Genomic DNA, 26,509 nt, shown 5'->3' with positions numbered 1-26,509 from the left:
GTGGTGGCCCTGGGATGTCCCCAGCGGACCCCGGGCACCCTCCTCCCAGCCGGGAGCGAACGCCGGGCAGCAGAAGCTGCTCCGAGGCTGGGTGGTGGCTTGTCCTGCCTCGGAGATGCTCGTTTGTGGTGTCCCCCCAACAACTCGACGCCTCCTGCTGCTTCTCCTGGGGGCCCAGCCAACCTCCCCGGCTGTGCAACCGCTGCCCCGGGACACCCGAGCGCCGGCACCGCCCTGCCTGTATCTCTCCCTGCCCAGAGCCAGAGAGACAGGACGCGTCGGCTCCAGGGGCAACGGGAGGTTTTCAGGAGCCAGGCAGCTCCGTCTCGGGCATCGCGCCCGAGTTGCCACCTCGGGCACCACGTCCGAGCTGCCTGCAGCAGCTCCGCAGGCAGGAGAAGCATCGCCACGCGCTGCCTGCCCTCAGCCGGCTCCATCCCTCCAAATCCAGGGGTTTCGTCCTGCCTACGCCCCCACGCAGGGCCGAGCACGGTGACTTTAGGAGCAAAGACCCGATGGGCCACAGTCTGGGCAACCACGTGGCCAAGCAAAAGGAGGAGCGAGACCTCCCCGAGCCAGAGAGGTTTCACGGGTGCCCGGTCTCACAAGCACACCACGGCCGGAGTTACGCTGGCCGGACACGTTCCCCACCGGCAGCGCCAGTGGTGGCACCGCCGAGCCCCCGGCCACCGTGATGATCTGGGATCTCCCAACTCGAAGGCCGAGCCCCGCGGCCTTTGATCTCTGGGGCAGCTGGGGGGCAACACACCAGGTTTCCCCCCAGCTCATCCCTTCTCCGCCTGGCAGCTGATCAGCTGCGTTATCAGAGACACGCTCCAAACCATGCCAGGAACCCCCACGGGGCATCCACAGCCCTGAGCTCCTCCAAGAGCGGGGAGCAAACCCCCGGACTCCTCCGGAGAGACCGCCCAGCGCCGGCACCCAGCCAGGATGGCAACGGATGCAAGGGCAGCGCTTTCCAGCATCAGAGCTGCGCCAAGACTCAGAAACTCGAGAACCCTGAGGCCTTCCAAGATTTGAGAACCTTGAGTTCCTCAAAAATTTGAGATCGAGTTCCTCAAATACGAGCCTGAGTTCCTCAAAAACCCAAGATCGAGATCCTCAAAGAACTGAGGTTGTTTCTCAAAGATATGAAATCCCCAAGTTCCTCAAAAACTTGAGAACTCTGAGATCCTCAAAGATCTGAGGTTGAATTTCTCCAAAACTTGAGATCCTCGAGTTCCTCAAAGATGTGAGAACCTCAGGATCCTCAGAAACGAGACCCTCACTTGAGATCCTCAAAAACAGGAGATCCTTGAGTTCCTCAAAGATCTGCGAATGAGATCAAGAGCCTGAGACCCTCCAGATCCTCGAAAACGAGATCGCCGAGATCAAGGTCCTCGAAAGCTTCACGACGAGCTCCTCCAAGATTTGAGATGAAGTTACTCAACGATTTGAGATCGTTGAGATCCCTGAGGATCTGAGAACCTCCAGCTCCTCAAAACCCCGGGCCCCTCAAGCACCTGAGATCCTCCAACACTTGAGGTCCTCAGGTCTTTGAGGGCGTGAGGTGCAGAGAGGCCGGGCCGGGCGGTCAGGCCGGGCTCGGGCTGACCGGGGCTTCCTCCGGAGCTCCGAGGACGCGCGGAAACCGCCCCGCACCCCAACTCCTCGCGCAGCGCGACCAGGCTCGCGCCGCAGGCTCCACCGCCGCCCCCGCCGCCCGCTCACCCGTCGAGTAGGGGTCAGGCTTGTGGTGCCGCGGCGACGGGTGGTGCTGGATGACCTGCTGCGGCTTGGCCGGCTGCGGCGGCGGGGGCGGCGGGGGCGGCTGCGGGGGCGGATGCTGCTGCGGCGGCGGTTGGGGCTGGGGGATGTGGGATGGGAAGGGCATGGGCTGCATGTGCATGGGCCGCGGCGGCGGCTGGTGCTGCTGCAGCTGCTGCACCGCGGGGTGAGCCGGCGGCTGCAGGGGCGGCTGCGGCTGCGACTGGACCTTCACTGAAGGGAGAAGAGGAGTCTGCGGCTGCACTTTCTGCAGCTGCTGAAGGTAGAGCTGCATCTGGCTGGTGCTCAGAGGCAGGCTGTGGTGCGGCGGAGGAGGTTCCTCGTCCTCCAGCAGGACCTGGGGAGGCTGGGGCAGAGGCGGCTGGGGGAGCATGGGCTGCTGGCTGATGGCCGGCGAGACGGCCGGCGGACGCGAAGGCTTCGGGGGTAGCGCCGCGGCTCGGTTACTGGGTCTCGAGGGCTGCTGAGGCAGAGCGTTGTGCAAAGCTGGGGAGAGAGGGGAGGACACGGTGGCACCGCGGGCATGACGAGCCCCCCCCCTCGCCCACCCGCCGCTCCTCCAGCCCCGCTGCTCCCCAGGAGGAGCAAAGCCCCCCCGAGGCCACCCTCGCCCTCCCGGCCGGAGGAAGGAGCACGCGGGGGGCCCGTCCCGGGCAGCCGCGCTCACCTGGAGGAGACACCACGGCATGCTGGTTGAGGTGGGGAGGAGTGCTGTGCTCGGGGGGCTGGGGGAGATGGGGCGGCATCTCCGGCTGCGGGAGGTGCATGATGGGTTGGGTGAAATGCGTCATGGTGTCGAACATATTCCCCGGCAGCGGGTGCTCCAGGACGGGGACTTGCGCGGGGACGAAAGGCGGCGGAGAAGACTTCATTGGCGGAGGGGCTTGTTGGGGGACCGGCGGCGGCGGGGGCGGCGGCGCGGGCTGCTGGGGCGGTAGGGGCTGCGGCGGTAGGGGCTGCGGCGGCGGCGGCGGCGGCGGGGGCTGCTGCGCCTGCGGCGGCGGCGGCGGCTGCGGCGGCGGCGGCTGCTGCTGCGCCGGTTGATGGTGGTGATGGTGATGCTACGGGAGGTGGAAAGACAAACACACAAACCACCGGTGAGTCGCCCGAACGCCTTCCCGGTCACCGAGACACGCCCGCCCCGCCACCAAAGTCCCCGCCCGGTCACCGAAACACGCCCGCCCCGCCACCAAAATGCCCTCCCGGTCACCGAAGCGCCTTTCTGATCACCAAAGTCCCCTCCCGGCCACCAAAACACCTCTGCAGGTCACCGGAACGCCTTCCCAGTGACCAAAACAACCTCCTGGTTACCAAAACGCTGCTTCCGTCACTGAAATGCTCACCCTGTTACCAGAACACGTCCCCAGACCCCGAAGTGCCCCCCGGGTCACCAAAACGCCCCCAGCCCCGCCGCCGCAGAGCCCTCCCAGGGCCCTTTCAGCCACACTCCCCAGCTCGGGGCTCATTCGGGGCCGCGCCAGCCCGGCCGAGCGTGCCGGGGCTGGCTCTGCCGGCATTCCCGGCGCCGCCCAACCTCCCCGGGGATTCAACCCCAACTCAAGCGAGGTGAGCAGGACGCTGCGTCTCCTACCTTTTTTTGCTCTCGCCCCGAATGCCCTTTTTTCTTCAATTTCGGTGCCATTTCTGCCAAAAGAAAAAAGGGGGAACAGAGCGAGTATTAGTACCGCAGCAATGTTGCTCTACCCCATCGCCCCCGTATCGCAGCGGCACCGATTCGGTACCAATGATGGCAAAGAAGAAAGTTTTAGGCATCGATCGAGCTGGACTCCCCCAGGGACCTCTTGCCCGGAGGCCCGGGGTTTTCACCGCCATGCTGTCGCAAGAAGGAGAAAATCGTAGCAAAAAGGAGAAGAAAATGAAGGCAAAGAGCCCCGTTCTCCTTCCACCGGTCTCTTCGCGGTGGAGAACGACCCAACGGCCAAGAAAAACCATTGCTCAACCAGACTCAGCTATTCCAGGAATGCCGCCTTGCTCCGAAGGGGCAGATAAGGAGCAAGAGACTTGGCAGGAGGAATAAAAAAAAATAAAGGTATCAAATATCCCGGCTACGCGAACAGCGATTTTCCATCCCCCTTTCCTCCTCAATCTGCGGAGGGTTTGGGTTTGCCAGCTTCCCGCGGGATGCTCTCACGCCTCCTCCCCTCTGGAGATATTTTTAAAGCATCGTCATCGAAAACAACTGGTTTGAGTTTGGGTCCAGGGCGACGATTTCCCAGGATTTCCTCCGCGAACCGTGCCAAGAAACAGCAAATTAACAAAAATACATTGTCTGAGGTCGCTCACCCAGCCACCCAAGTCCCTCGGCGGTGGGGTTTGTGCCTTGATTTGGTGCGGTGTTTGGATCTGCCCAGCAAAACGCACCGACAGAACCCTCGCGGGAACGATTCGGGGTGGGGGGTGAAGCTCCTGATTCCTGGGGATCATCTCCCAAATGGGATTTCCCCTTAAATCCCTCCAGAAACTAAATTAATTTCTTGAGTTTACTCCACTTTGTTTTTTTTTTTTTTAATTCTAAGGCAGCACTAGTGACTGGTATCCGGACCAGAACGTGCCCAGAAGCCTGGTGAGGGGCTGTGTTGATCCAGCAGCACCGTTTTTGCAGATTTTGAGGCTGAAGTAGATAAAAAAGTAGGGTTTTGGGCAAAAATACCAAACAAAAAACGCTTGGGGAGAAAGGAAAATATCAGTGCTGAGCGCTTAGCTCCTATTAATCCGCCTGCAAACGTTTGGTTTTAAATATAAGAAGCATTTGGTTTTGAGGTGGAAAAGGCTTTTAGTTGACAATCCCCGAGGTTGCAGCCTGGATCCGGCGGACGAAGGACGAGAGGGAGAGAGGAAGAGGAAGGTCGCAGGGGATGGTGGTGTTGGGGACCCGGTGGGGAGCCGGGGGCTTGGCGGGGTTCCTGGGAGCATCACGGTGCCCGGCTGGGTGGTGACGGGCCGTGGGTGGCCACGGGGGCTCCAAGCGGGTGTCCGTGGATCCCGACGGGCGCCCCGGGATCTGGGTGAGCGTTCCCGGCTCCAGGTGAGGGAATGCTCCACAGAGGGGCCGCCACGGCTCAGGCTGGGCGTCCGCGGCTCCACATGGGTGGTTGCAGCTCTGATGGGCGCCCGCGGAGCGGGATGGGCATCCCTGGCTTCAAATGGGTGGGTGTCCGTGGATCCCGACTGCCACCCGTGGCTCCAGGCGGGATGCTCAGCGTGAACCCTCCCTTCCAGAAAGACCAGGGCCTGACATCTCCTGCCGTCAAGACGGAAAGTGCTTTGCAGGACTTCACTGCTCATCCCGCCGGTGCCGGAGAAGAAGGACAAGTGGAGACCGGTTTCTGCAGCAGATGCTCCCTACGGATGAAATGTGTCCAGGGGCAGCTACTGTGGAGTGGAGGCGGCTTTGCAGACCCTCCCCTTTCTGTCTCGTCCTACTTGATCAGGAAAAAAAAACGCTCACAGGATGGTAAAGAAAACCCAAAACTGGGAGAACTGCAGAGAGTGTGGGTGTCGGGTGGAAAGAGAGGTGGAAAGCTGTGGAGTAAGCCAGGATCAGGAGGGATCAAGCAGTTCCCCCCCCAAAAAGCCGCGTAACGTGGCTGAGCACAGCCCTGCTCTGATTTTGGGTGGCAAGAGGAGCCGCCGTGGTTTGACCGCAAGTATCGGCTGCTGCCAAACCCGCTTCTTCTCCGGTGTTGCTCCTTTGGGGAAGGTGGTTGCGCTCTTCTTCATCCATCTGCCCTCCGTGTCAGCCCGACGGTTCCCCCGGGGAGCTTCTTCCCTGTGGGCTTTGCCATCCGTTCTTGGTCCAGGCCGAGCACCGCAACCAACTGGAGCGAGACCTGGGAGTGGGATGGGTCAATCACCCAATCAACCGCCACGGTGGCTCGAAGGCATCTGCTGCCCAACGGATGCGCTGGGGATCCCTCACCAGGGAGATGAAGGCACTGGAGGCCCTGGGTGGCAAAGGCACCAGTCCTGGAAGTGGCGCCCCGCGGCGCCAGCGGTTCCCGAGGTGCCACGGGCCTGGCCGACCCCACGGAAGGACGAACCTTCTCCCCCGGTGAAGACGGCGGTCGGGTTAGTCGGTACCGCGCCGTTCAGCATCTCCCAGGGGAGCAAGAGCAGCAAGAAGCCCCGTCCCGTCTCCGAGCCTGACGGTTTCAGGCTGGCCAGAGGTGCCTTCACCAAGCCAAGGAAGCCAACGGGGACTACAAGCAGCAAGGCCACGATGGTCCCAGGGCATCACCTGGTGGCGTCGGTGACCTCGGAGATGCCAACCCCGCTCCGCGATGAAGCCTCTTCGGTGCCGAGGGGTCACGGCCGGCGCCGCGTGGTCCAGCGTCGCCGCCAGCGTCTCGCCGGGGAGCCAGGGCACCGAGCAGAAGCCTTGTCCCATCTCCGACCCCGTGTCACGCTGGCCGGTTAAATCTCATCCGTGGCGTTAAAAGTCACCGGGATTAAACAGAGAAGGGATTTCCACGATGTCGTTTCAAGATGCTTTTAGAGCAGAAAGGTTAAATTGGCGCAGGAGACTCCGCTCCTGCTAGTATGTCTGCAGCCGCGTGTGGGTATTTTGTTTTTCCCTAAATCCTCATCTTTTTCTCACACCCGAATTTACCCCAAATAGCAAAACACTGACGCACTGTTCACTATCATCATTTCCGTGCTATTGGTTAGAATTCCATGATTATACAAAAAAGTGCATTTTCTGTAGCAAGCCACTTTATTGATTTTATTATTTAAAAATAAAAATATTAAAGCTATACAATTTTTCTCTTTTCTCGGGGGGGGAAAGAAGCTGGTGGTTACATGTCTGCGAAATCCCGAAACATGCAGAGATAATATAAAAATAAACAGATTTATATAAAGTATTTGTAGCAGATCAAGGTTAAGTGGAAAAAAAAAAAATCTAAACAAAAGCGGTTATGGAAACAGTTTGTTCACAGCTAAATTCATCCTGATTTTCCAAGTCTGGTGCATTTAGGAAAAAATAGATCTAAAATTACAAGTTTGCTAAAAACATGCAGTTATACATTCCAATAAAATCACGATCCCACATTAATTCCCCCTGTGTCTCCTGGGAAAATAACAAACTTATTTGGGGAAAATATAATAATAAACGCTAAAAGCGACTTCAGTGTAAAAGAAAAACCCACCCAGAAAGCAACTTTGCAATAGAATACTGGTTACAATTTTTTTTGATACAAAAGGGACTCTCTATTCGGTTGAGGAGCAGCAAAGCTGCGACGGGCCCTCCTGGATTCAGCAGCGGGCGGTTTGTTTTTTTAGTGGAAAACACTAGTTTTAACCAATCCTCCTCCCGGGCATGGGAGTGGCGACTCCATCCGCCCTCCGGACCCCACAACCTCCCCCAGGGCGGGCGCGGCACCGCCTGCGGCGCTGCCGGAGGGCCGGCCGCTCTCCCAGTCCCCTCAGGCACACCCAGATTTGCCAGCTCCCAGTCCCCCCAGGCACACCCAGATTTGCCAGCTCCCAGTCCCCTCAGGCACACCCAGATTTGCCAGCTCCCAGTCCCCCCAGGCACACCCAGATTTGCCAGCTCCCAGTCCCCTCAGGCACACCCAGATTTGCCAGCTCCCAGTCCCCCCAGGCACACCCACATTTGCCAGCTTTGACCCAAAGGGCGCCGGCCATGGGGCCGGCCAGCGCACCCGGGGAGGGGGCCGGCGGCGGCGCCGGCGAGGCGAGGCCCGCGGGGTGCCGCGTGGCCCTCGGGCCTGCTTTCGGCACGGTCCGGCCGCCGGCAAAGCCGTGGGGACGCGCTGCCAGGGTGAAACTGAGGGGACTGGGGTTCTCCTCGCCACGCGGCGCCTCGCTGCCTGACTCCCTGCCCGCTCGCCCACCGCACGGCCGTCTCAGTTAGGCCAGGCTTGACCGGCGTGGCCTGTACCCCGCGGCGCCCCCGCGGCGCTCTGCCCCCTCCTGCCCAGCACAGGAGGTGGCGAGGAGCGGGGCAAGGCTCTCGAGGGACCCCAAGTCCTTCCTTGCCCACCCTGCGGCCGAGGCGCCGAGCCCGGGGACGGGGCAGAAGGGAGCAAAGCCTTTCCCAGAGCACAGATCCACTTGGAAGGTAAACGGTTGGGTTAACTCAATCCATCTTTCTCCCAAACCCGAAGGAAGACGAAGCAAGGATTAAAACTCCCTAAAATAAACCAGCGCCCGGAGCGTGGGGGGTCTGTCTTGCTGGCTGGGACTGAGCTTCACCAGCACCCACAGCCACGGGTGCCTGTGGGTTACACCTCGGCATCTGGGAATTAAACCTTCACATTAACCCCAGATGCCTGCAAATTAAACTCGGGTAACTTGGAGTTAAACCCAGGTTAACGCTGAATTAAACTCAGGTACCCACGAATAAAACCTGGGTACCTGTGGATTCCGCCCCAATACTTCCGAAATAAAACCAAGCACCTGGGAGTTAAATCCGGGTACCTGCAGCTTCCAGGCACCTCTGAGTTAATTAAACCCATGTAGCTGTGAATTAAACTCAGGTGCCTGCAATTTAAACCCAGGCACACGCGAATTCTGGGAACCTGCAAATTAAAACCCAGGTACGTTCAAACTAAACCCAGGTACCTGCAAATCAAACCTGAATTAAACCCAGGTACCTCCGAATCAAAACCTGGGCCCGTCCGAATCCAAACGCCGGTACTTGCAGTCCCAGCCCAGGTGCCCGCTCATTAAATTCAAGACTTAATCCCGGACACCTCCGAATTAAACGCGAGGGACCCCCAACTCTTGAGACACCACGAAGTCCCAGCCCACTGCGGCCCCAGCCTCGCGCTAACGCCTCTCCTCCTACAGACGGGACCCAGAGCCCCTCGCAGCAGCACTCGGATTTGCTGCAAGCAGCTCAGCAAGCCCAGAACGGGTTTCCCCGCGTGGCTGAGCCAACTCCAACCCCGACTTTTAATCCTTCGCACACCACGGCCGCGCCGCTGCCGCCTTGACAAGCTGCAAAGCTTCTTCCTTTACGCAACTGCATAAAACGTGCGGATAAACGCAGATTTTCCTTTGGGAAATTTCAGAAGAGAAGCAAAGCCAGCCACCACGACCTAACCGAGGCTCGCATTTAATTGCGCAAGTTTTAATTGCTGCTCCTAACATTGCAGCCGGGCGACTTCTGCCCCCGACAGGGCTGCTGGGGCTCCTGGGAAGCATCTCCCAAAACATTCGGGGGATAAACCAAGCCCGCTCAGCCGAGCAGAGAGGATGAACAGGTAGAGCCTCTCCAGCTTGCGGCTAAAAACCCCCCAGTTTGGTGCCTACCAAAACCAGGCCAGGTTTTAACCTGCCAGGCTCTGGCTAAACCCTCGCCCGGCCCAAGCGCGACGCTCCAAGCCGTGAGGAGCGTCCGAGATGGTGGGAGAGCTCAGCCCCGGCCCCTCGCAAGCGACAAACCCTCCCCGGATGCTTCCAGGACGGAGTCTGGGGTCATCTGCATCCACTAATTGCTAATTACAACAAGTTAAACCGGAATAACCCTCTCGATTGGCACCTCTGGTTTCCCAGAGCTCAAGGCAAAAGCTCAGCCCCGTCTCCTCTGCTACAAAACCGGTATTTTTATTTTTCCTCCCTTTGAAGCCTCCTATTTGCAGAGTTTCAGCAGATTTTCGGCAAAACACTCCTGATTTAATAAAATAACACGTTTAATTGCCAGCTACACGGAGGGGTGGAGACGTCACATGGATTCAAGAGGGTAAAATAAAAATAATTCAGATTTTAAAAGCTCAGGTTTGCAAAGAGGCAAGAGGCAGCTTGTGGGAGCTGCTGCCGAGCAGCAAACCCGCACTTTGAAGAGAATAAAGGGGGAGCTGCAATCAACTCTTGCTTACACCTGCATCGCGTCCGCGCTGGCTCCTACGCGTTAGCTAGCATTAACCACCGCTCTTTAATGGTAAACACAAGCAAATGCAAAAATCAAGGCTAAAAAAAAAAAATCCACGTTCGCAACTTTTGCCACCGGTTTTAAAATCACAAATATCTACTGCACAAAGTAATCCCACCGTACAGCAGCTCCGTGGGCAAATAAAAGCCTCATCAACAGAAAGTAAGATTGTTCAGATGCCAGATCTTATTAAAAATTGCAAGGCAAATTCTGAAGCTTACCAGCAAAATTTTAAATCTAATTCTCTGCTGAAGCCAGTGCAGGCACTGCCACAGTCATCCCCCCAGAAAAAATAAATAAATATAGGAATATTTTACACCAGCAAAATTAACCGCCCCATCCCACTTGGGGTCGTTAAAATAACGTCGCTGTCAACTAATGGGACAACGCACAGTGTCAAAAATGTCTTAAAAGGGCTCAAAACATCCTAAAAAGTCGCAAAGTCTCTTAAAAGGTCTTAGAAGCCTTAAAATACAACTGGAAAGTGATTCAGCTACAACATACACATACCAGGACGGAGACCACCTCCTGGGTATCAGCCAAATCCCTGCGGCCAGGGGTTTTCACTGTGCATTTTATCAGGACGGGGAGGAAAAAATGGTTTAGGAGCGCAAAACCGCATCGGCATTGGAAATTAACTGAAAAAAAAGAGATGAATTCTCTTAATTAAGCTCCTCCCCGGGGCGCTGTGGGTTGGATGCGGCCCCCGAGGGCGGTGGCTCCGGCGCAGACCGAGGCTGTCCGAGCCGGAGCCGCGTCGGTTAAGCCTCCTCCAAGCACCGGCGCGGGAGCCCGGCCTGGATAACGTCGGCCTGCGTCGGCCAAATAAATCCCAACTGCTCCCAGCTGGGGTGGCAAACACGAGCAAAGACGCCAGATTTAGGGAAAAGCAGCCAGAAAGAGGACAGAAGCATTTAGAAACTCCGAAGTCAAGAGCAACCTGCACTGCTCCGCATCCTATGAGCCACCGTTTGGGGAGAAACACTCAGAATTTACGAGTATTTCCCACTCTCTCAGACAGTGGCTTTGCCGGAGCTGGAGCAGCACGCAGGAGATTCTGGCGCCGCTTCAGGTTTGAGTTATCGCCGCTCGTTGAAACGAGGCGGCTTTGGCACCAGCGCAGCCCGAAAATCCCCACATCCCCCAGCTCAGCCCTACAAATCATCTCCTGAAACACAGGTCGAGGGTCCTGCTAGCCAGTTGAGGATCTAGCCATCAGCTTTGGGGGAAAAAAAGAGAATTTTAAATAAAACGCAATTTGGGGACCTGCAGGGGATGGGTTTAGTGGGTAAATTTTATTGGATGGGTTCCATTTGGAAATGGGATGCCGGGGTTAAGGCTCTGGAGTTGGGATGAGTTGATGTCGGCCAAAATTGATGTGACATGCCAAGGCGGGTGGCAAAAAACTGGTCGCTGGGGCTTATGCTGGTTGATGCGATCGTGAGCTTGGCAGAAATAAAAATAAACTGGAAAGAGCATAAATACGGCACGTTTTGCTTTCCCCCATCAAGCCAGGGCAGAATTTAGCACCAAATAATTTAATTTTCTGATTGCCAAGAGTCAACCCTAAACACTCTATCAATACCTTTCAACACCCTTTTCCAAAAAAAAAAAAAAAAAAAAAAAAAGCCCAATTCCATTAAAAATACATTAAAATAGGTAAATATGTTCAAAGATCTAAGAGTCCAGACTTATCCCAGACAAACACAACCCTAAAAAGCAGAGGACTGCTGGGAAGCGTTGCCAGCACCGGCTCAAAGGTGAGTCCCATCAATCCTGCTCTATTTTTGGGGTTTATTTTAGTCTGGGTTTTTTTTTTGATTTCTGCTCCTTTTTTTTTGGTGCTGTTTGCCCGCTGCACCCAGCCCAGCTACGAAAATCAACCCAGACTATTGTCTGCCACGTGCACCTCCTGATTTCCCAACCCTCTGGAGATGCGCAAGTCTCTCCGTTGACTTAAGTGCTGGGGTAAGCCCAGCTTAACCTCCAGAGTCCAAGCTGAGTTAGCAGCTAGGGGGAAAAACCAGCTTTAAGTGACGGCACAAGCTTTGCCTCCCTAAACCCGAGGAGGGAAGGCTGGCAAGGAAAGCACAGTAATTAAGAGGAACTTGAGAGAAGCCTAGTTTAAGCCCGAACAATGGTGGCACGAGAGAGAAGCAAAGAGTTATGCAGAGCAGACGCCGCTCCGGTGATTAAAAATTTAATTTTAAATCCTTTCTTCTCAAGATCTGCCTGCCCAATGCTGTAAAATAAAAAGGCTTTCACACGTAAAACCCTGTTTCCTCCATCTTTCTCTTGGCTCTGTGGCGCCAGCGGTGCTGGCGACAATGTTTAAACCCCAAATCTGAGGGAAAAATACAGCGTTTTTCTGAAAATACAAATCTAGGTCATTCATCAGACAAAGATGGTGCACGCTGTCTTTCTGGCTCCTGCCCTCACGTTCAAGTTCAGCAAGGAAAAGCTTATGAAAAGTCACCGCCTTGGGCTTAAGGACTGCCAGAGAGAGCGTCGCTACCGCCAAGTTGTCCCTGCCGAGCCCAAAACCGAGCAACATGCAGCTGTGTACATTGCTTTTTTCATCACAAAGACCAAAAAAAAAAAATAATTAAAAGACCAAGCCAGGAATGAAAACATATTTATTTATACAGAAACCAGGTCTAGGACTGAGTCGTTAAATAAGCTGCGTCTAACCTGTTTCTGAATCTTCGCTGTCGGAGGAGCTGGACTCGCTGGTGCTCTCAGACTCGGAGGAGGAGAACCCCTTCATCTTAGAGGAACCAGCAATTACATCCACTTTCTCCGCTGCAAGAAGACAACAGTAGGACATCGTTAACGGGCAATTACCAACCCCGGGTCCTGCCTGGCCGCCTGCTGCTCCCGGGCAGCCCCCGGGGGGCCGAGCGAGACCTCCCATCACTGCCCCGCGCCAGCAGCGGGGCCGCCGGGCTCTTTGGGGTGATGATTTCTTACGGGGGTGCCACCACCCGAAGCGGGACGGGGATTTAAGCCCGTCCCAGCCGACACCCGGCCGCAGGGCGCGCGCTCGCCGGCTCCAGCGGGTCCCTCGGGCGCAGGGCAGCTCCAGCGGCGTCAGGCAGCCGCCCCGGGCCGGCCCCAGGCTGGGGGGCTCCCCCCCCCTCCCCGGCCCAGCCAGCAGCCGCGCTGAACCCCAGGGGGGTAAAACTCCGGCCCCTCAGCTGCCTCAACTTGCCGGCTTCAGGCGGCGCCAGGAGGCTGAACCAGTGGGGAAGGATAAAACCGCCTTTTTTTTCACAGCTTGAATGAGAACAGAAACGAGTGGCCACAGCCCAGGAGTTGCTCAAGCCACTGGCAAGGTCAGAGCCCTTTACTAAACCCCTAAAACCCTAAACTAAAGCAAAACAGGACAAAATCCACATGTTTTGCTTGGGTACAGAGGGATGAAGAAAGCTTCCAGGGTTTGACCGGGCTTGTTTCCCACTCGGATTGATCCCGGGAAGCAATCCCTACCCCTTGGCCACAGAAAATCAAGGGATTCCCTTCAAATTCCTGTATTTCTCCCCCTGCCGCTGCCACATCCCTTTCTGCTGCGGGCGATGCATGTAACAAAGTGTTTAGCTGCTCTTTGGCCATTAATAAATATGTCTGTTCATTACAGAAGTATTATTTAATTGTATAGAAAGATGTATAAATCTGTTTATAGTATAGAAACATGCATTTAAAAATGTATTAAAAATAAAAATGGGCATAAAATACGTATCTAAATGGTGGAAGTTACGGCTATAACAAAGGGATACAAAGTCTTTATTTAAAATACACGACCCCGCTGCCCGACACCGCCCCGACCGCCGGGGCCCCACGGGGGCGCAGGGACTGCTTTCCCCCGCTCTCACCTCCATTCCCTGCCCCAAACCGAAGCTGCCGCTCGTCAGAAAGATCGTTAACAGCTTTAAGAAAAACCGTTTCTGTCAGATTGAAGCAAACCACCTGCAGCGCTCTGGGACGACATTAATTAAAGTAGCGACGTTCAGGGGGGAAATGGGAACGAGCAGCCCCGCATCAGCCCCGCAGCAGGATTTAACACGTGGGGTGATGTGTCGTTAGAGAAACACTAAACTAAATCTAATTAAAAAAATCAACTAAAATCCCCTTTTTCACTGGACAAGGGTATCGAGCACCTCAGCACCCACAGCCAGCTCTTCTCCTACCCATCTCTGTCTCGAGCCTGGGAAAGCATCGCTGGAATAAGGAATAAAAATAGGTTTTGAGGCTAAAAGGTACCTTGAGGTTTCCTCTTCTTCCGCAAACACGACGTTACGTATCGCTCCAGCTCCCGTAAGGTGGATGGTTTTAATGTCTCAAAGTCAATCTCGATCTCGTCGGGATTGGAGTTTTTGAGCGAGGGTTCTCTCGACTGGATGATATGGACAACTCGGCCCAGTTTCTCACCGGGGAGTTTATTAATGTCCAGGCTCAGCTGCCTCTTCTCCTCATAGGACATGGGTTTACACTTCTCCTCCTCCTCAGACTCGTAGGCTGGAGGGGGCTTGCTGTTCTTCACCGTCACAGGCTCCTTCTTACTACTTAAGAACAATTATAAAATGTTATTACAGAGCAGATCACAACACCGAAAAGCAGCCGCTTGGGTCTAACCTCTTAGATGTAACCACTAAAATCATTATTTTTAGTATTTTGACTTTCCGTCCTGGAAACAAGCACCTTCTTCATTTATAGCTTGCGCCTGAAGCTCAACCATGAGGCTGGGATGCAGAAAGCTGAGCTCAACCTGCTGTTCGACACCCAAGGCTGAGCTCAACCTGCTGTTTGACACCCAAAGCTGAGCTCAACCTGCTGTTCGACACCCAAGGCTGAGCTCAACGTGATGTCAGACACCCAAGGCTGAGCTCAACGCGATGTCAGACACCCAAGGCTGAGCTCAACGTGATGTCAGACACCCAAGGCTGAGCTCAACGTGATGTCAGACACCCAAGGCTGAGCTCAACGCGATGTCAGACACCCAAGGCTGAGCTCAACGCGATGTCAGACACCCAAGGCTGAGCTCAACGTGATGTCAGACACCCAAGGCTGAGCTCAACGTGATGTCAGACACCCAAGGCTGAGCTCAACGCGATGTCAGACACCCAAGGCTGAGCTCAGCGTGATGTCAGACACCCAAGGCTGAGCTCAACGTGATGTCAGACACCCAAGGCTGAGCTCAACGTGATGTCAGACACCCAAGGCTGAGCTCAACGTGATGTCAGACACCCAAGGCTGAGCTCAATGTGATGTCAGACACCCAAGGCTGAGCTCAACGCGATGTCAGACACCCAAGGCTGAGCTCAATGTGATGTCAGACAAGAAGGCTGAGCTCAACCTGCTGTTCGACACGCGAAGCTGAGTTCTATCTGCTGTTAAGACACCCAAGGCTGAGCTCAACCCGTGGTCAGACGCCGACAGAGACGAGCAGCTCCAGGAGGTAATTCAGGAAAGCAGGAGCAGCTCTGGAGCGACGCTCCTTACGTCTGCCCCTGGATGGGCCAAGGCTCAACCGAGGCCGCCCATTTCTCGCCAGGAAAGGCAAGAGGTTGGGCAGGCTCATGCTGACACCCCATGCAGTGAAGTAAAAACCAGCATCCATAAAAAAACGTATGTAAAAATACATAAAAAATCCAGCTACGGGGACTCCCTGGCATCACTGTCGGGTTTATCTACACTCTGGGCACTTCAAAACTGATGGAGGGGGATTTGTAGCTATTTATGCCGCCATTTGCAGCAGGTTCAGTGCTAACGCCGTCCATAAATGAGGTCGGGGTAGGAAACCAGCCCAGAAGTAGTAAAGGATGAGGTTAATGGTGTCACAGACGGTCCATTTCCCTAAAATAATCCGCTGCCGTGCCCGCCGGGGTTTATTCCAAGCCTGAGCACACCGAGCGCTGTGGTGAGGCCCAGGGAAAAGAGACAAGCTCCAAGTTCCTGCTCGCTATTTCCTCCTTTTCTTAATTTCATCTCATTACAGCTAAATATGCCAAACAACTCCCTTTCGCCTCGGGTTGAATACCAAGATCCTGCCTGCCCTGGAGCCGGCAGCTGCCAAGCGGTACAGGCCCAGCTCTCGGCATCTCAGCTCTTCATTTCAGACCTACAGTTCCCCCAGAAAAGGGAGACGGAGGAACATTTAACGGATTCCAGGGTCTGAGATCCAACAGAGCGACTCCACGTGAGCGTTTCTGCCTCCATCCCACAGCCCGGGCGCTCACAGCAGCCACGCGGAAAAGCGTCAGCCCCCAAAATCCACTTAAACTCGCGGCTGGGACTTGACTGTGAGCAACGCCCCCGGAGGCGAGGGGCTGGGGGCCAGTCAGCCCGAGCAGCGGCCTGACCCGCCAAGACTCCTGCGTACAATTAAGTTAATTAGCAAAAGGGAAATGGAAAGAACTCGAAGTGCTGTGTGGTAAAACAGAAGGGTTACGTGACGGAAGAAGATGGGGCTGACCTGGAGGTACTGCTGTTGCTGTTGCTTTTCTTGGCCTTCTTGGGTGGCGGCTCCTTGGCTTTGCTCTTCTTGGTGTCTTCCAGCTCTTCCTTCTTTTTGTGCTTCTCCTTCTTCTTCTCCTTCTTGTCTTTCTCTTTTTTCTTTGGTTTGTTCTGCTGTGGCTGGGACAGGGCTGCAAGCTGTTCATGCACTGCTTTAAGCTGAGAGGCAGACACACACAAAGATCAAGATATTTGGCCCAGCACCTCCTCCTTTTCCATATTAATTACCCTTTTTCCCTACTGCCTAATGCTTTCTTATCTTTTGCTCTTAATTAAGTCTGTTCTTCCAGCTTTTCATCACACTGTGATTTCTGTATATTAAAACGCTGACCACTGCAAGAGGAAGGAGACAACCTCTTCAGGGCTGTTTCTCCCCGCGAAGGCACACGCGGGCTGCTCGCTTCGTCAGCACTGGCGACGCGTTAATTACCGGCGCTAACGAAGCCAGGAACGGGGAGGGTGGGGGAGAGGTGGCTACGGGTTGGCGCGCTGCTCCCTAGCTGGCGGGCTCCCCCCACGCTGGGGAGTGTCCTGCCGGCTCCGGGGACGCCACCCACGCGCACACCCCTGCCGCTGGGGCCCACTCCGCGTGCCCCGACAGGAACTGGAAGGATCATCCCAAAAGCACCGATTCCTTCCCGCTTCGCTGTCAAAACTAACGCTTTGGGAGCACTCTGCAGCTGGTGGCCACTGCTGTCCAACCAGGGAGGCCTGCGGCTTTGGGCAAGGTCCCCAGGGCCACCCAACTGAAGCGGAAGGACACGCTGGGCACCCCCAGCCCGTCCCGGGGGCTGCGGTACCTGCTCCTGGAGCTCTGCTAACCGCTGAGCTCGCTCCTCCTCCGAGTCGTCCGACGAGCTGTCGCTGTCGGAGGAGCTATCGCTGCTGCTGTCGCTAGAGGAAGGGGGAGCCACCTTGGTGGGAGGTGGCACCACCACGGGAGAAGAAGCTGGAATCACAGGTTCTTCTGGTTCGTCCGGCATCTTCGCGAAGCGCATCTCGAACACGTCCTGGAAACACAAGGAAAAACAATGCCAAACGTGGCCCAGCTGGAGACTACACCGCTACTGCGAGCTGCAGGGTGCCCTCGACGGACCTGTGGTCTCTACCCAAGCGATCAACACACACACCACGTGTAACAGACAAGATAATTTCCTGCAAGCTCCAAGTCCACTTGGAATTTTGACCCCAAGATGTTTTTCGGGGAAAAATTTACTGGCAAGAATCAAAGAATACCAGGTTGCAAGAGACCTCAAGGATCATCTAGTCCAACCTTCCCTGGTAAAAAGAAGGACAAGACTCATTTAAAAGCTGCATTGTCCAGGTTCTTCAGACCTTCTACTTCTTCTTCCACAGTGGATTCCCGGAGAGCTCACGGCAGGAATCGCAGCCGCGGTCGCAATCCCCTCTCCTCCCCAGCCTGCCTGGATTTCCCCAGCCCCCAGCCCTCGAGAATCATCTCGGTTCAACCCAAACACCTGCACAAGGACACTTCCCCTTAACCTCGAGAGCCAGGGGTGCGAAGCCCGTTTAATTCCAGTTATCCCACTGAGGCAAAAGTTCTTTTTTCTCCTAAAGCGTGATACGAAAATCCGTTTCCATTTAAACCTAAGACAAGGCAGAGAAGCTGGGACAGCCTGCTTGTACTCAGAACCTGGCTGTAGTTCCGTGCCCGCTGACTTTGTCTGAAGGAAGAGTTTTGAGGGATTTATTTTAGTTTCACCAGATGAGGAATGAGTGCCTCTTGCATCCAGAAAGATATTTTCTTCCCCCAAGGTGCCACCTTACGAAGGGCAAAGCACCTGCAGATAAAAATGCCATTTTTTTTGCATTTCCTACAAGGTGAGACCTGAAAACGGGCTTGATACACCTGCTTTTAGGGGTTTAGAAGTCAGGCACTCAGTTCTGAGCTCCGCAACTTGCCCCAGGCTCCTCTGGGAGCCCAGGAGCCCAGCAACTCCCAGAAGATGACTCAGGCGATGGTGGGAATGACACCCTGAAGGTGGCCCAAGTGTCGGTGTCCACCTTTTCAATATCAAGTCATTAAAAGACCAAACAAACCCAAGATAATTCTTCCTCTGCCTGAAGGTTTGACTTTCAGTCTATAGTTACTATTTATTTTTACATTTTCCATATCCTGGGTGCGAGCCTTTAAGCACAAACCCACCAGAACAAGCTTGTGCCTCATTTATAAAACCCTACTGACCGTAAAGATTAACCGTGTGCCCGTTCACATGGATTTACACAACCTATCCAAATCCAAACCCCTCCAGCAAGTCAAACACCCCGTGATATCAAATCACACTGATGTAACTCATCGCCCGAGCGCACAAGCCATGGTTCCCTTCTTGAAAGCCTCCAGCTCTTCTAGTTCAGGCTCATTCTGGTGATTTTAAGCACCTGCTGGGCTCTGCTACCTCCACGTACATTATTTTTCCACTTTCCTTCTTAAATGTGAGCAGGCGGAGCGCTGCTGGACCGCGTTTCTCCATCCTCAGCCTCCTCATGCCTTTATTCGGGGTGTTTTTCTCAGCAGCAGCAGCTTTTCCGGGCGCTGTAGCTGCCGCTTTGCTGCTTCCACCTGCTGGCAGAAATGCCACTGGCTTCACTTAGGCGCGCAGGCTCCGATCTCGGGGGAAGGAGCAGGCAACGCTGGAGGAAAGGGAGAGCTTTCCAAGCTCCTCCGGCGATGGCATCGCTGGCGGGACGACGGAGGCACGCACATACACTTGTCACTGATTCACTGCACTTAATGGCTGTTTATAACCTAATTAATGTTTTCCATGAGCCAGAAAGTCTGGTCCTTGATTACCACCAGCAGGCAACACGACATCACCGTGTGTATTTGATTTTTAAATTCTCTAGAGCTAAGAAAGCAAGCTCTCCTAGGCCTTTTTTTTTTATATCTACCTAGTCTTCTAATTAACGGGAAGGCTCATTTGAAGTTCCTTTGTGCAAAAGCAAAAAGCAATCCATCCACTCAGAAGCACCCAGGTTATGAAAAGCCCTCAGTGTCCAAACAATCCCAAGGAATCCATCCAGGAACGGAGGGAAGAGAAAACCCCGTGGGTAGCTAATGAGCTAATTAATGCCTGATTATTTGGGGATTCTTCTTGCTCCTGTTTTTGTACATCACCGATACAACTGACCCGTCCTTGCTTGGACAAACGTAAACCATGAACTTCTTCCACGAGCTGGCGTTAATCCTGAAAATATGTGAAATCATCTTCTGATGAGGAACAAGTAACAAAAAGCAGAAAAATTACTTATTTCAGGAGTTGATGTTTCCGGGCTGGAGCACTCGGCAGGCAGCGGCCGGGGCTGTCTACTGAGCAAGACGCGGCGTACAGTGTTCATGGAGAACTCCAGGCCAAACTTGAATCCTCAGCCTCGTTTCCAAACCTCGGCAGCGCTCCCGAAACCTCCTTTTTTAAAAATATGATTCCCGAAACCAGTTTTCTGGGCGTGGGAAAAGCAAACGGAGAGGTGCCACCTTGGTCTGGAGCAGGATCCAGCTGGTATTTTGGTACCCACCTCCGTCGCACCGCCGCTGCAGGGCTGCTCTGAAATTTCCTGTCCATTTTCTGGGGACTTTTACGTTCAAACCCCACTGTTTTTCATCTTTATGTCAGAAATAAAGTTTCTCGAGTGGTTGCTGTGCACAGGGATGGGTTCCCAAGCCTGTGCATGAGATTGATGCGGATGAAATCCTGATTTCATACAGCCCTTGGTCCAGACGGCATCACCTGGCAATGCCGATCGCTGAGGATTTTCCCCCGTAAAATAGGGTGAAAGAAAAGAAAAAAAAAAATCACAATTTTCCATGGAACTATTCAGTGCCTGGCAGCCTGTGACAAGTGTGACTGGAATTTCAGATCGGGTAACGCCCTTTCATTCTGCTGTTTGCTGGAAAACGCTCCAAGACATTGCTTAAAGAGGTTGCGATGTTTTTCGTTAGACAAAAACAAGGAGGAAAGAGCAGCCAGAGGGTGAGCATTGTGTTTTCCAGGCGTCTACTTACCATAAAATCCAGAAAAAACATTAGTAAGATGATGAACTCTCATAAATTCCTGCTAAGAGCAAGCTGAAACACACATTTTCTCAGCATAAACTCTGGTCTCAAACTAAACCAGCCCAAACCCGAGCTGCATTTTCGTAAAGGCACCACAAAAACGTACGAGTGCCTAAAAACCGAGGACACACCTCGGGTTTGCCACCGTTTTGTTTGCTTGATCTTCTGTCACAGCGTCGCCCCTGGATCGAAGCGGAACAGCTGGCAGCCTTCCCACGAGCCGACACGTTCCTCCGACGTCAGCGGGGGGAGAAGCTGCCTCACGCAGGATTTTACGCGGGGTTTCCAGGTAGCAAACCCCAGCACTTGTATTAACGTCCAGTTTCTCCTTTCTTTTGGTTCTTTCTCCAGTCAAACATCCTGCAACCTCGCCGTTTTTTTCCCCAATTTAACAACTTTCCCCCCAGTTTAGCAGCTTTTCCTCCAACCTAATTGCTTTTTCGGTGCCTTCTGGTGTAACTCAGGTCCCTTCTCAACCTGTTTTCTGGAGACTAAAGCAAACCACGCTCATTCCTCTTCCTTCGTGGATCTGGGTCCCGTGTCCTCGCATACGTCTCACGTCCCACCGCCGCAGCTGAGGTGCCTTTCCAGTAGCTCCACGTGGGTTTTGGGGATTTCACAGCAGCTCCCGGCTGCTCGGTTGGTAGCAAATGTGACATGGTGAAAGTACTAAGGAGGGACTCAGCAGGAAACCTTATTTCTTTAGAAAAATGACAACTGCGCCCGCAATCCTCCCGAGATGAGAAAAAAAAAAAAAAAAAAAAGGAGAAATCAGCATTTAAGGGAACGAACTGCCTGAAATCATGGATACGGGGAACCTCGGAGTGCTTTTAACGGTAGGTGCTGAAGAGCTTAGGTCAAGAAATCAAATGTGGGGGCTCTTTGGCCCCTGCAGCTTGTCCGCGGCAGCTGCGAGCTGCGCCAGCACCCGAAGGCGCCCGGTCTCGCCCAGCGCCGCTCGGAGCAACGCGCTCCTCCCTGCTCCGGCCGGGCCGCCCGGCTGAGAACACGGGAATCCAGACGATTTTTTGGAGTGGCAGAGTGCACACATTGAGCTAAGCACTTCGCCCCAGACGTGCGGCTTCTTCAGCAGCCAATTCGTTAGTTACAAACTCTCTGGGAACAGGCCGAGAGCAGAACACTTCACCGCAGAGGGAATTAAAAAAGCACAGCCAAGCAGGTGCTGCCACTTATTTTCTTTCTCGGTGTTCTGGAGAGAAAAGTGACATTTTGGAGATGTGCTTTTCCTTCCGACTCATCAAAAAGCTAAGAGGACACAAAAAAGACGCTATTAAATGACTTTAAAGAAGCAAATTGGGCTGAGTCAGTCCACGCCTTGCGCCACTTCCACAGCAGAAAGCATCATTTTTCTTTTTTAACCATTATCCACCACGCTGACTTTTTTCTAACGCTCTCTCAAGACGACGTGGCCCTTACGCTGGAAGAATGAATGGCAGAGAGACGCCGGTGTTCCTCAAAACCCAAAGCGGGCTGCAACCCCGCGCGTCCTCACCTGCAGCTTCCGTGCCATGGCCACCACCTCGTGATCCGCGGGGTTGTACTTGTAGCAGTTGGAGAACATCAATCGCACGTCCGCCGCGAACTCCTGAGCATCTCGGTACTCCCGGTTCTCCAGTTTAGACTAGAAGGGAGAGGAGAGGAGAAGAAAAACAACAACAAAACTCGCTGCTATTAGAAGCGCAAATACAACAAATCCATCGATCGAGTGAATAAAGCTCCGCGGTGCCCACGGATCTCGTGCAGCTGCTTTCTCCCTACACTGCAACGACTTACTTTTGGCCAAAGGATCATGGATGGTTTATAAACAAGAAGAGCTGACTAGGGGCATCCTCAGTGATGGCCAAAGGACCACGTGCTCTCCAAGGCACCTTCCTGCTGCCTGCGTGGCTGACAGCAGCTAGGTGGTTTGGGTTTGGAGCCCGGTGGTGAGAGTGGTGTTGGAGGCCAGGAGGACGAACCTCGGCTCTACCTGCCCTCAACCACGAGGGGCTAAACCTCCGCGTGAGCTCAAGATCGTGCGTTAGCAGAAGAATGGGGTGAACTTGGCTCAGATCATTCCCCAAGAGGGAAGGTCTCAAGAACTGCCTTAATGGTGCAGCTGGCTGGAGGGACTGAGGACACCAGGATGGTCCCCCACCCAGCGATGGCAGGGGACAGGATTCAACCACCTCACTTGCTTCCAACCATCCACCCTTCCTCCAGGAGCCCAGCTGGTGTCTCTCGAGCTCGGACCTCCGCCGTAGGAGGGCACAGACCTGCTCTACGGCTACGTGCTCCTGCGCCAAGCCTGCGTGGAGCTGGGAGGACTGATCCAGGTGGGGACAGCCTTGAGATGGTCCCTCACCCCTCCAAACGCCGCTTCCAGCTGTGGCAACGCCAGCTGAGCCAAGAGAAGCTTCACGCCTCCTTCTCCCTCCCTGGGAAAACGGGCTTGAGTTGGACAACTGGAAGAGGGAGAACGCTCGGCAGCTGTCTGGGCAACATCTGCCAAGGGTGACCTCAGGCACGCAGCCCTGCCAGACAGCTGGGCAGCGAGACGGACGCGCAGCAACGGACGTGCAAGACCTAACGCTCATCGCTGGCCGCTCCGGAGGAGAAAGCCAAAGCCAAGAATTTAATGTGGCGGCCCCAAGGTTTGGCCCACCGAGACCCCGCATGTCCAGAACGCCGTGACGGAGGAAGAGCCACGATCCTGGCTGGCTTCAGCCCGGGTGTCACCTTGGCAAGGAGTGGGCTGCGGGAAGGGCAAACTCCCTCCCCGCTGGTTTTAAAGCGCAGGCCCAACCTGGGCGAAGCGGGAGTTAGAGCTGAGCCTGGACTGCTCGCATGTGAGTGCATCCCATAGCTAACGAGTTACAGCTTCTGAGTAACGAGTCAAGGTTTGAGAACTAAAGAGTTAAAGACTCCTAAATAACGAATTAAGGTTTCACAGCTAAAGTTGGACTGTGAAATCATGAATTAACACGGGGTAACTAAAAAGTTAAAGGCTTCTAAATAAGGAATTAAGGTTTCCTAGCTAAGAAGTCAGACTTCTAAATCACAAATTTACTTTTTGAGGGGAAATATGCATGCCTTTGCAGTTGCTTTTTAAAATTAAACAACTCCAATAACGAATTAATGTTTCAAGGGGAAATGCAGATGAATTTGCAGTCACTCTTTAAAATCAAGCATTTTTAAAATAGAGGGAACTACCTGTGCTTAACAGAAGACTGATTTAGACAGACAACTTCAGAAAGATGTGCCTTTATTTTAAAAATAATTTTTCTTTTTTTTCCCTTTTAAATCCGATCCCCTTAATGCCTGTGATCTATGCTCTCTGGGGCCACCTTCTGGGCTAAAATAAAAGGGTAGATTTATACAGTAATGGAAATTTTCTATAAAAAACCCCGTGTGAGCATTTCCCCAGAGCCCTTCTGGAAGGATGCCAGCTTGTTTGTTTTCCCCAAATGTCACGATAACAGCGAGAGAACAAGAGAGACCGAATGTACCAGAAACCTCCAGCCAAAATCAATCTGGCAGACATCTGAAGACACCTGATGCGCACGCGCGGGGAGAAAACCATCTTTTTTCTGCTCAGCCCCCGACCTCCCCCTCCTATAAAGCTGAGCTTACTTTGATTGTGCTCAGATCCATGGGATGTTTAATGATATCGCAATAATCGTGCAGTCCCAGTGCTTCCACATCCACAGGTTTGTAGAAGGGCCAGGCGTAGGCAGCGTGTTTCTTGGCGAACATTTCTTTGATGATCCCGCTGCAGTATTTTAACTGCTCGGATATTTTGCTACTCTTTTCTACCACGTGTTGTTGAGAGTCGGGAACGTCCTTCTTTGGAGGCTTCACCGGGCGGCTGCTTTCCCGGCGTGGACCCAGCTTGGTGGACTTGGGTTCGGTGGGCAGCGATGACGATTCATGGATTGGGTCGATGGTTGTTGGTGTCGTGGTGTCTGCTTTCCTCTTCACCCCTTTTTTCGTCTATAACCGAGCAAATAAAGCAATATTACTTTCGGCATCATACTTTTGGCTTCAATCGAGCTGCGTTTCTTGTAGCGTTGACCGGGATTCGCCACCGCTAGGGACTCAAGCCTCACAGCAATGCTACACGAAGGACACTGGAAGCCCTTCCAGAAATATTCAGATATCGCGGACCTGTACTGAGTTCTACAGAAAAACATATGGATTATCTCTGGCACCAGCAAAGGTCCAGGGCACGAGTCACTTGGGCAAGTCAAGATTTTCTTCCTGAGTCATACAAAGCTCACCGGAGGAAGGTTTTAGGAGGATGAACGGGGTTTCCACGCAAACCTGGGTAGAATTCATCGAGTCTAACTTAAACCCATCTCAGAGAGGGTCACCACAGGCTCCTTTTCTACTCAGCGGAGAGAAAGAAGCGTTCTCAAAACATTAATTTTTTGACCAAACCACGGCCACTCGCCGTAAAACGAGACTCCAGCAGCAACGCAAAGGGCCACCACTTGACCACCGGCAGCGCTTCCACGCTGTGAGGGTAATTTAAGCCCTCACGTTAAGCAAACGAAGGGATCGCTCACCTTCACGGGCTGGGCGGGCGTTGGGATAACGGGAGGGTGAGGCTGGATGGGCTGGGGAGCTGGGGCGGGCGGCGCGGGGGCCTGGGGAGCAGACGGAGGCGGCGCAGGAGGTTGAGGAGGCACCATCGTCATCACCGGGGTCTGGACGATGAGGTCGGGGGTGACGGAAGGAAAGGAATGAGTCGTCTGCACCGACTGGAGGTTCTGCTGCGGCGCCTGTGTCTGCGCCGGGGACGACGCCTGGGTTGCGTTCGGTACCGTGGATGATCCTGGCTTGGATGTCACTGCCAAGAGAAAAGAAAGAAAGGGTTGCTTCTCCCCTCAAACTTAAGTTGCTTTAACGGGAAAACCAATTAATGTTTCACAATAACACCATTTAAAGAACATCCCTCATTAGATAATTAGTATCTTGCAGTTCCTGTTCTTGCGCAACCAGGCAGGGACAAACACTCGCCACATTTTCCTTCATGAGAATTATTTTCAGGGCTCGCTGGGTGAAATGGTGAAGGTGCTCAGGACCCAACTGTGCCAAAACCCCTCCAGAAAAAGACCAAGATCACACCAAACGCATCCTCCTCTCTTCCCTTCCCCTTCCCAAAAGATTCTTGCAGCCAGGGCAAGGAGTTGAGCACTTCTTTTCCTGACTACCCTTTTTTTCTCCTAGACAAAGGTCACTGACTGTCAGCATTCTGGAGCCAAAACTGGGCGGCTCTTCCTTCAGGAGCAACTTTGTGCTCCGTTATCAAGAAGAGTTTCTTAATTCTTGGTGATTTAAGTCATCGCAGCTGCTACTGTCCGGGGGAAAAATCTCTCCTGACGGCTGGAGAGCGAGGTCCTTGTCAGGTGATTTCAAACATGGAGCAACTGTAGAGGCTGGGACGTGAGTTGGGCAATGTCAGTTCTGTCCTTGGATCTGCCAGTGTCCCCGGGGACGTCACCTGGAGCTGGAGCTGCTGCTGCTGTGCTGGGCAAAGCTCTGACCAAGCTTCCCAACTTCCCCGAGTGCTGGAACACCCTCCAAAGGGCAACGCTGCGAAGCGTGGGTGATGCTGGGCCACACCACCGTGCTTCCAGCAGACCTTCCAATGGAGGTCATCGGGAAAGCGCGGTCAGCCTCGGGTCTGGAGAAGGTTCGGGATCAGCAGGTATTCCAGGAGCACCTGCCGGCAGGAGTCAACCGCAGCTCGTTAGCAATAATCAGATTTACGTCTTCAGCAAGAAGAGAGCTCGGTGTTTCTCCAAACATGGGGGCTCTCCTTTACGTGCACCCCCGGCAGAGAGAAATCCCACCGCTCGATCAGAGCTGTGCTCAGTCCCAGCCTGCAGAGACGGGGGACCAGCCGCTCCTTCACCGAGCCTCGTGCCCTGCCCCGCCGGCTCTCCCACACCTCCTCCAGGAATCGCTCCCCCAAAATAAGTAATTAGAAATGAAATGCAGCCACATCTGCTTCCAGTCGGTCCCCGGGAGCTGCAGTGATTGCAATCCCGCTAGAGACACGCTGTGCGCTAACGGGCGCTCAGCTGCGGCCGCGAGCGACCCGACTGCCCCTGGCGACCAAACAGCAACGCGTTCAGAGAGGAAAACCCGGCGTTTTCGCCCCGTCCCGCCGGCACAACGACGGCCGAGTGCTGATGTCGCCAGGCAGGGTG

General features: G+C 54.2%; 1 protein-coding gene across 12 annotated transcripts in view; it reads right to left on the bottom strand.

The window, feature by feature from the left end:
- Positions 1 to 6: 6 nt before the first annotated feature.
- The window catches only part of BRD4 (bromodomain containing 4), a 70,751-nt gene continuing 44,248 nt past the window's right edge, over positions 7 to 26,509 (bottom strand). For 8 of the 12 annotated variants that reach the window (XM_042802824.1, XM_042802825.1, XM_042802829.1 and 5 more), the window contains 10 exons: positions 24,860 to 25,143; positions 23,925 to 24,284; positions 21,805 to 21,933; positions 17,020 to 17,229; positions 16,179 to 16,378; positions 13,967 to 14,268; positions 12,398 to 12,508; positions 3,380 to 3,432; positions 2,456 to 2,849; positions 7 to 2,274 (listed from right to left, as the gene is read on the bottom strand). In XM_042802824.1, coding sequence (XP_042658758.1) covers positions 1,595 to 2,274; positions 2,456 to 2,849; positions 3,380 to 3,432; positions 12,398 to 12,508; positions 13,967 to 14,268; positions 16,179 to 16,378; positions 17,020 to 17,229; positions 21,805 to 21,933; positions 23,925 to 24,284; positions 24,860 to 25,143 — 2,723 coding nt within the window. In that variant the 3' untranslated portion in view covers positions 7 to 1,594. The remainder of the gene's footprint in view (positions 2,275 to 2,455; positions 2,850 to 3,379; positions 3,433 to 12,397; positions 12,509 to 13,966; positions 14,269 to 16,178; positions 16,379 to 17,019; positions 17,230 to 21,804; positions 21,934 to 23,924; positions 24,285 to 24,859; positions 25,144 to 26,509) is intronic. The other 4 variants (XM_042802832.1, XM_042802833.1, XM_042802835.1 and 1 more) reach the window with 1 other exon arrangement.

This window comes from Tyto alba, unplaced genomic scaffold (assembly GCF_018691265.1).
Source record: "Tyto alba isolate M040663 unplaced genomic scaffold, T.alba_DEE_v4.0 Super-Scaffold_4, whole genome shotgun sequence".
Classification (NCBI taxonomy): Eukaryota; Metazoa; Chordata; class Aves; order Strigiformes; family Tytonidae; genus Tyto; species Tyto alba.
The sequence above is the reverse complement of the archived record's forward strand: the minus strand, read 5'-3'. Positions and strand labels throughout refer to the sequence as shown.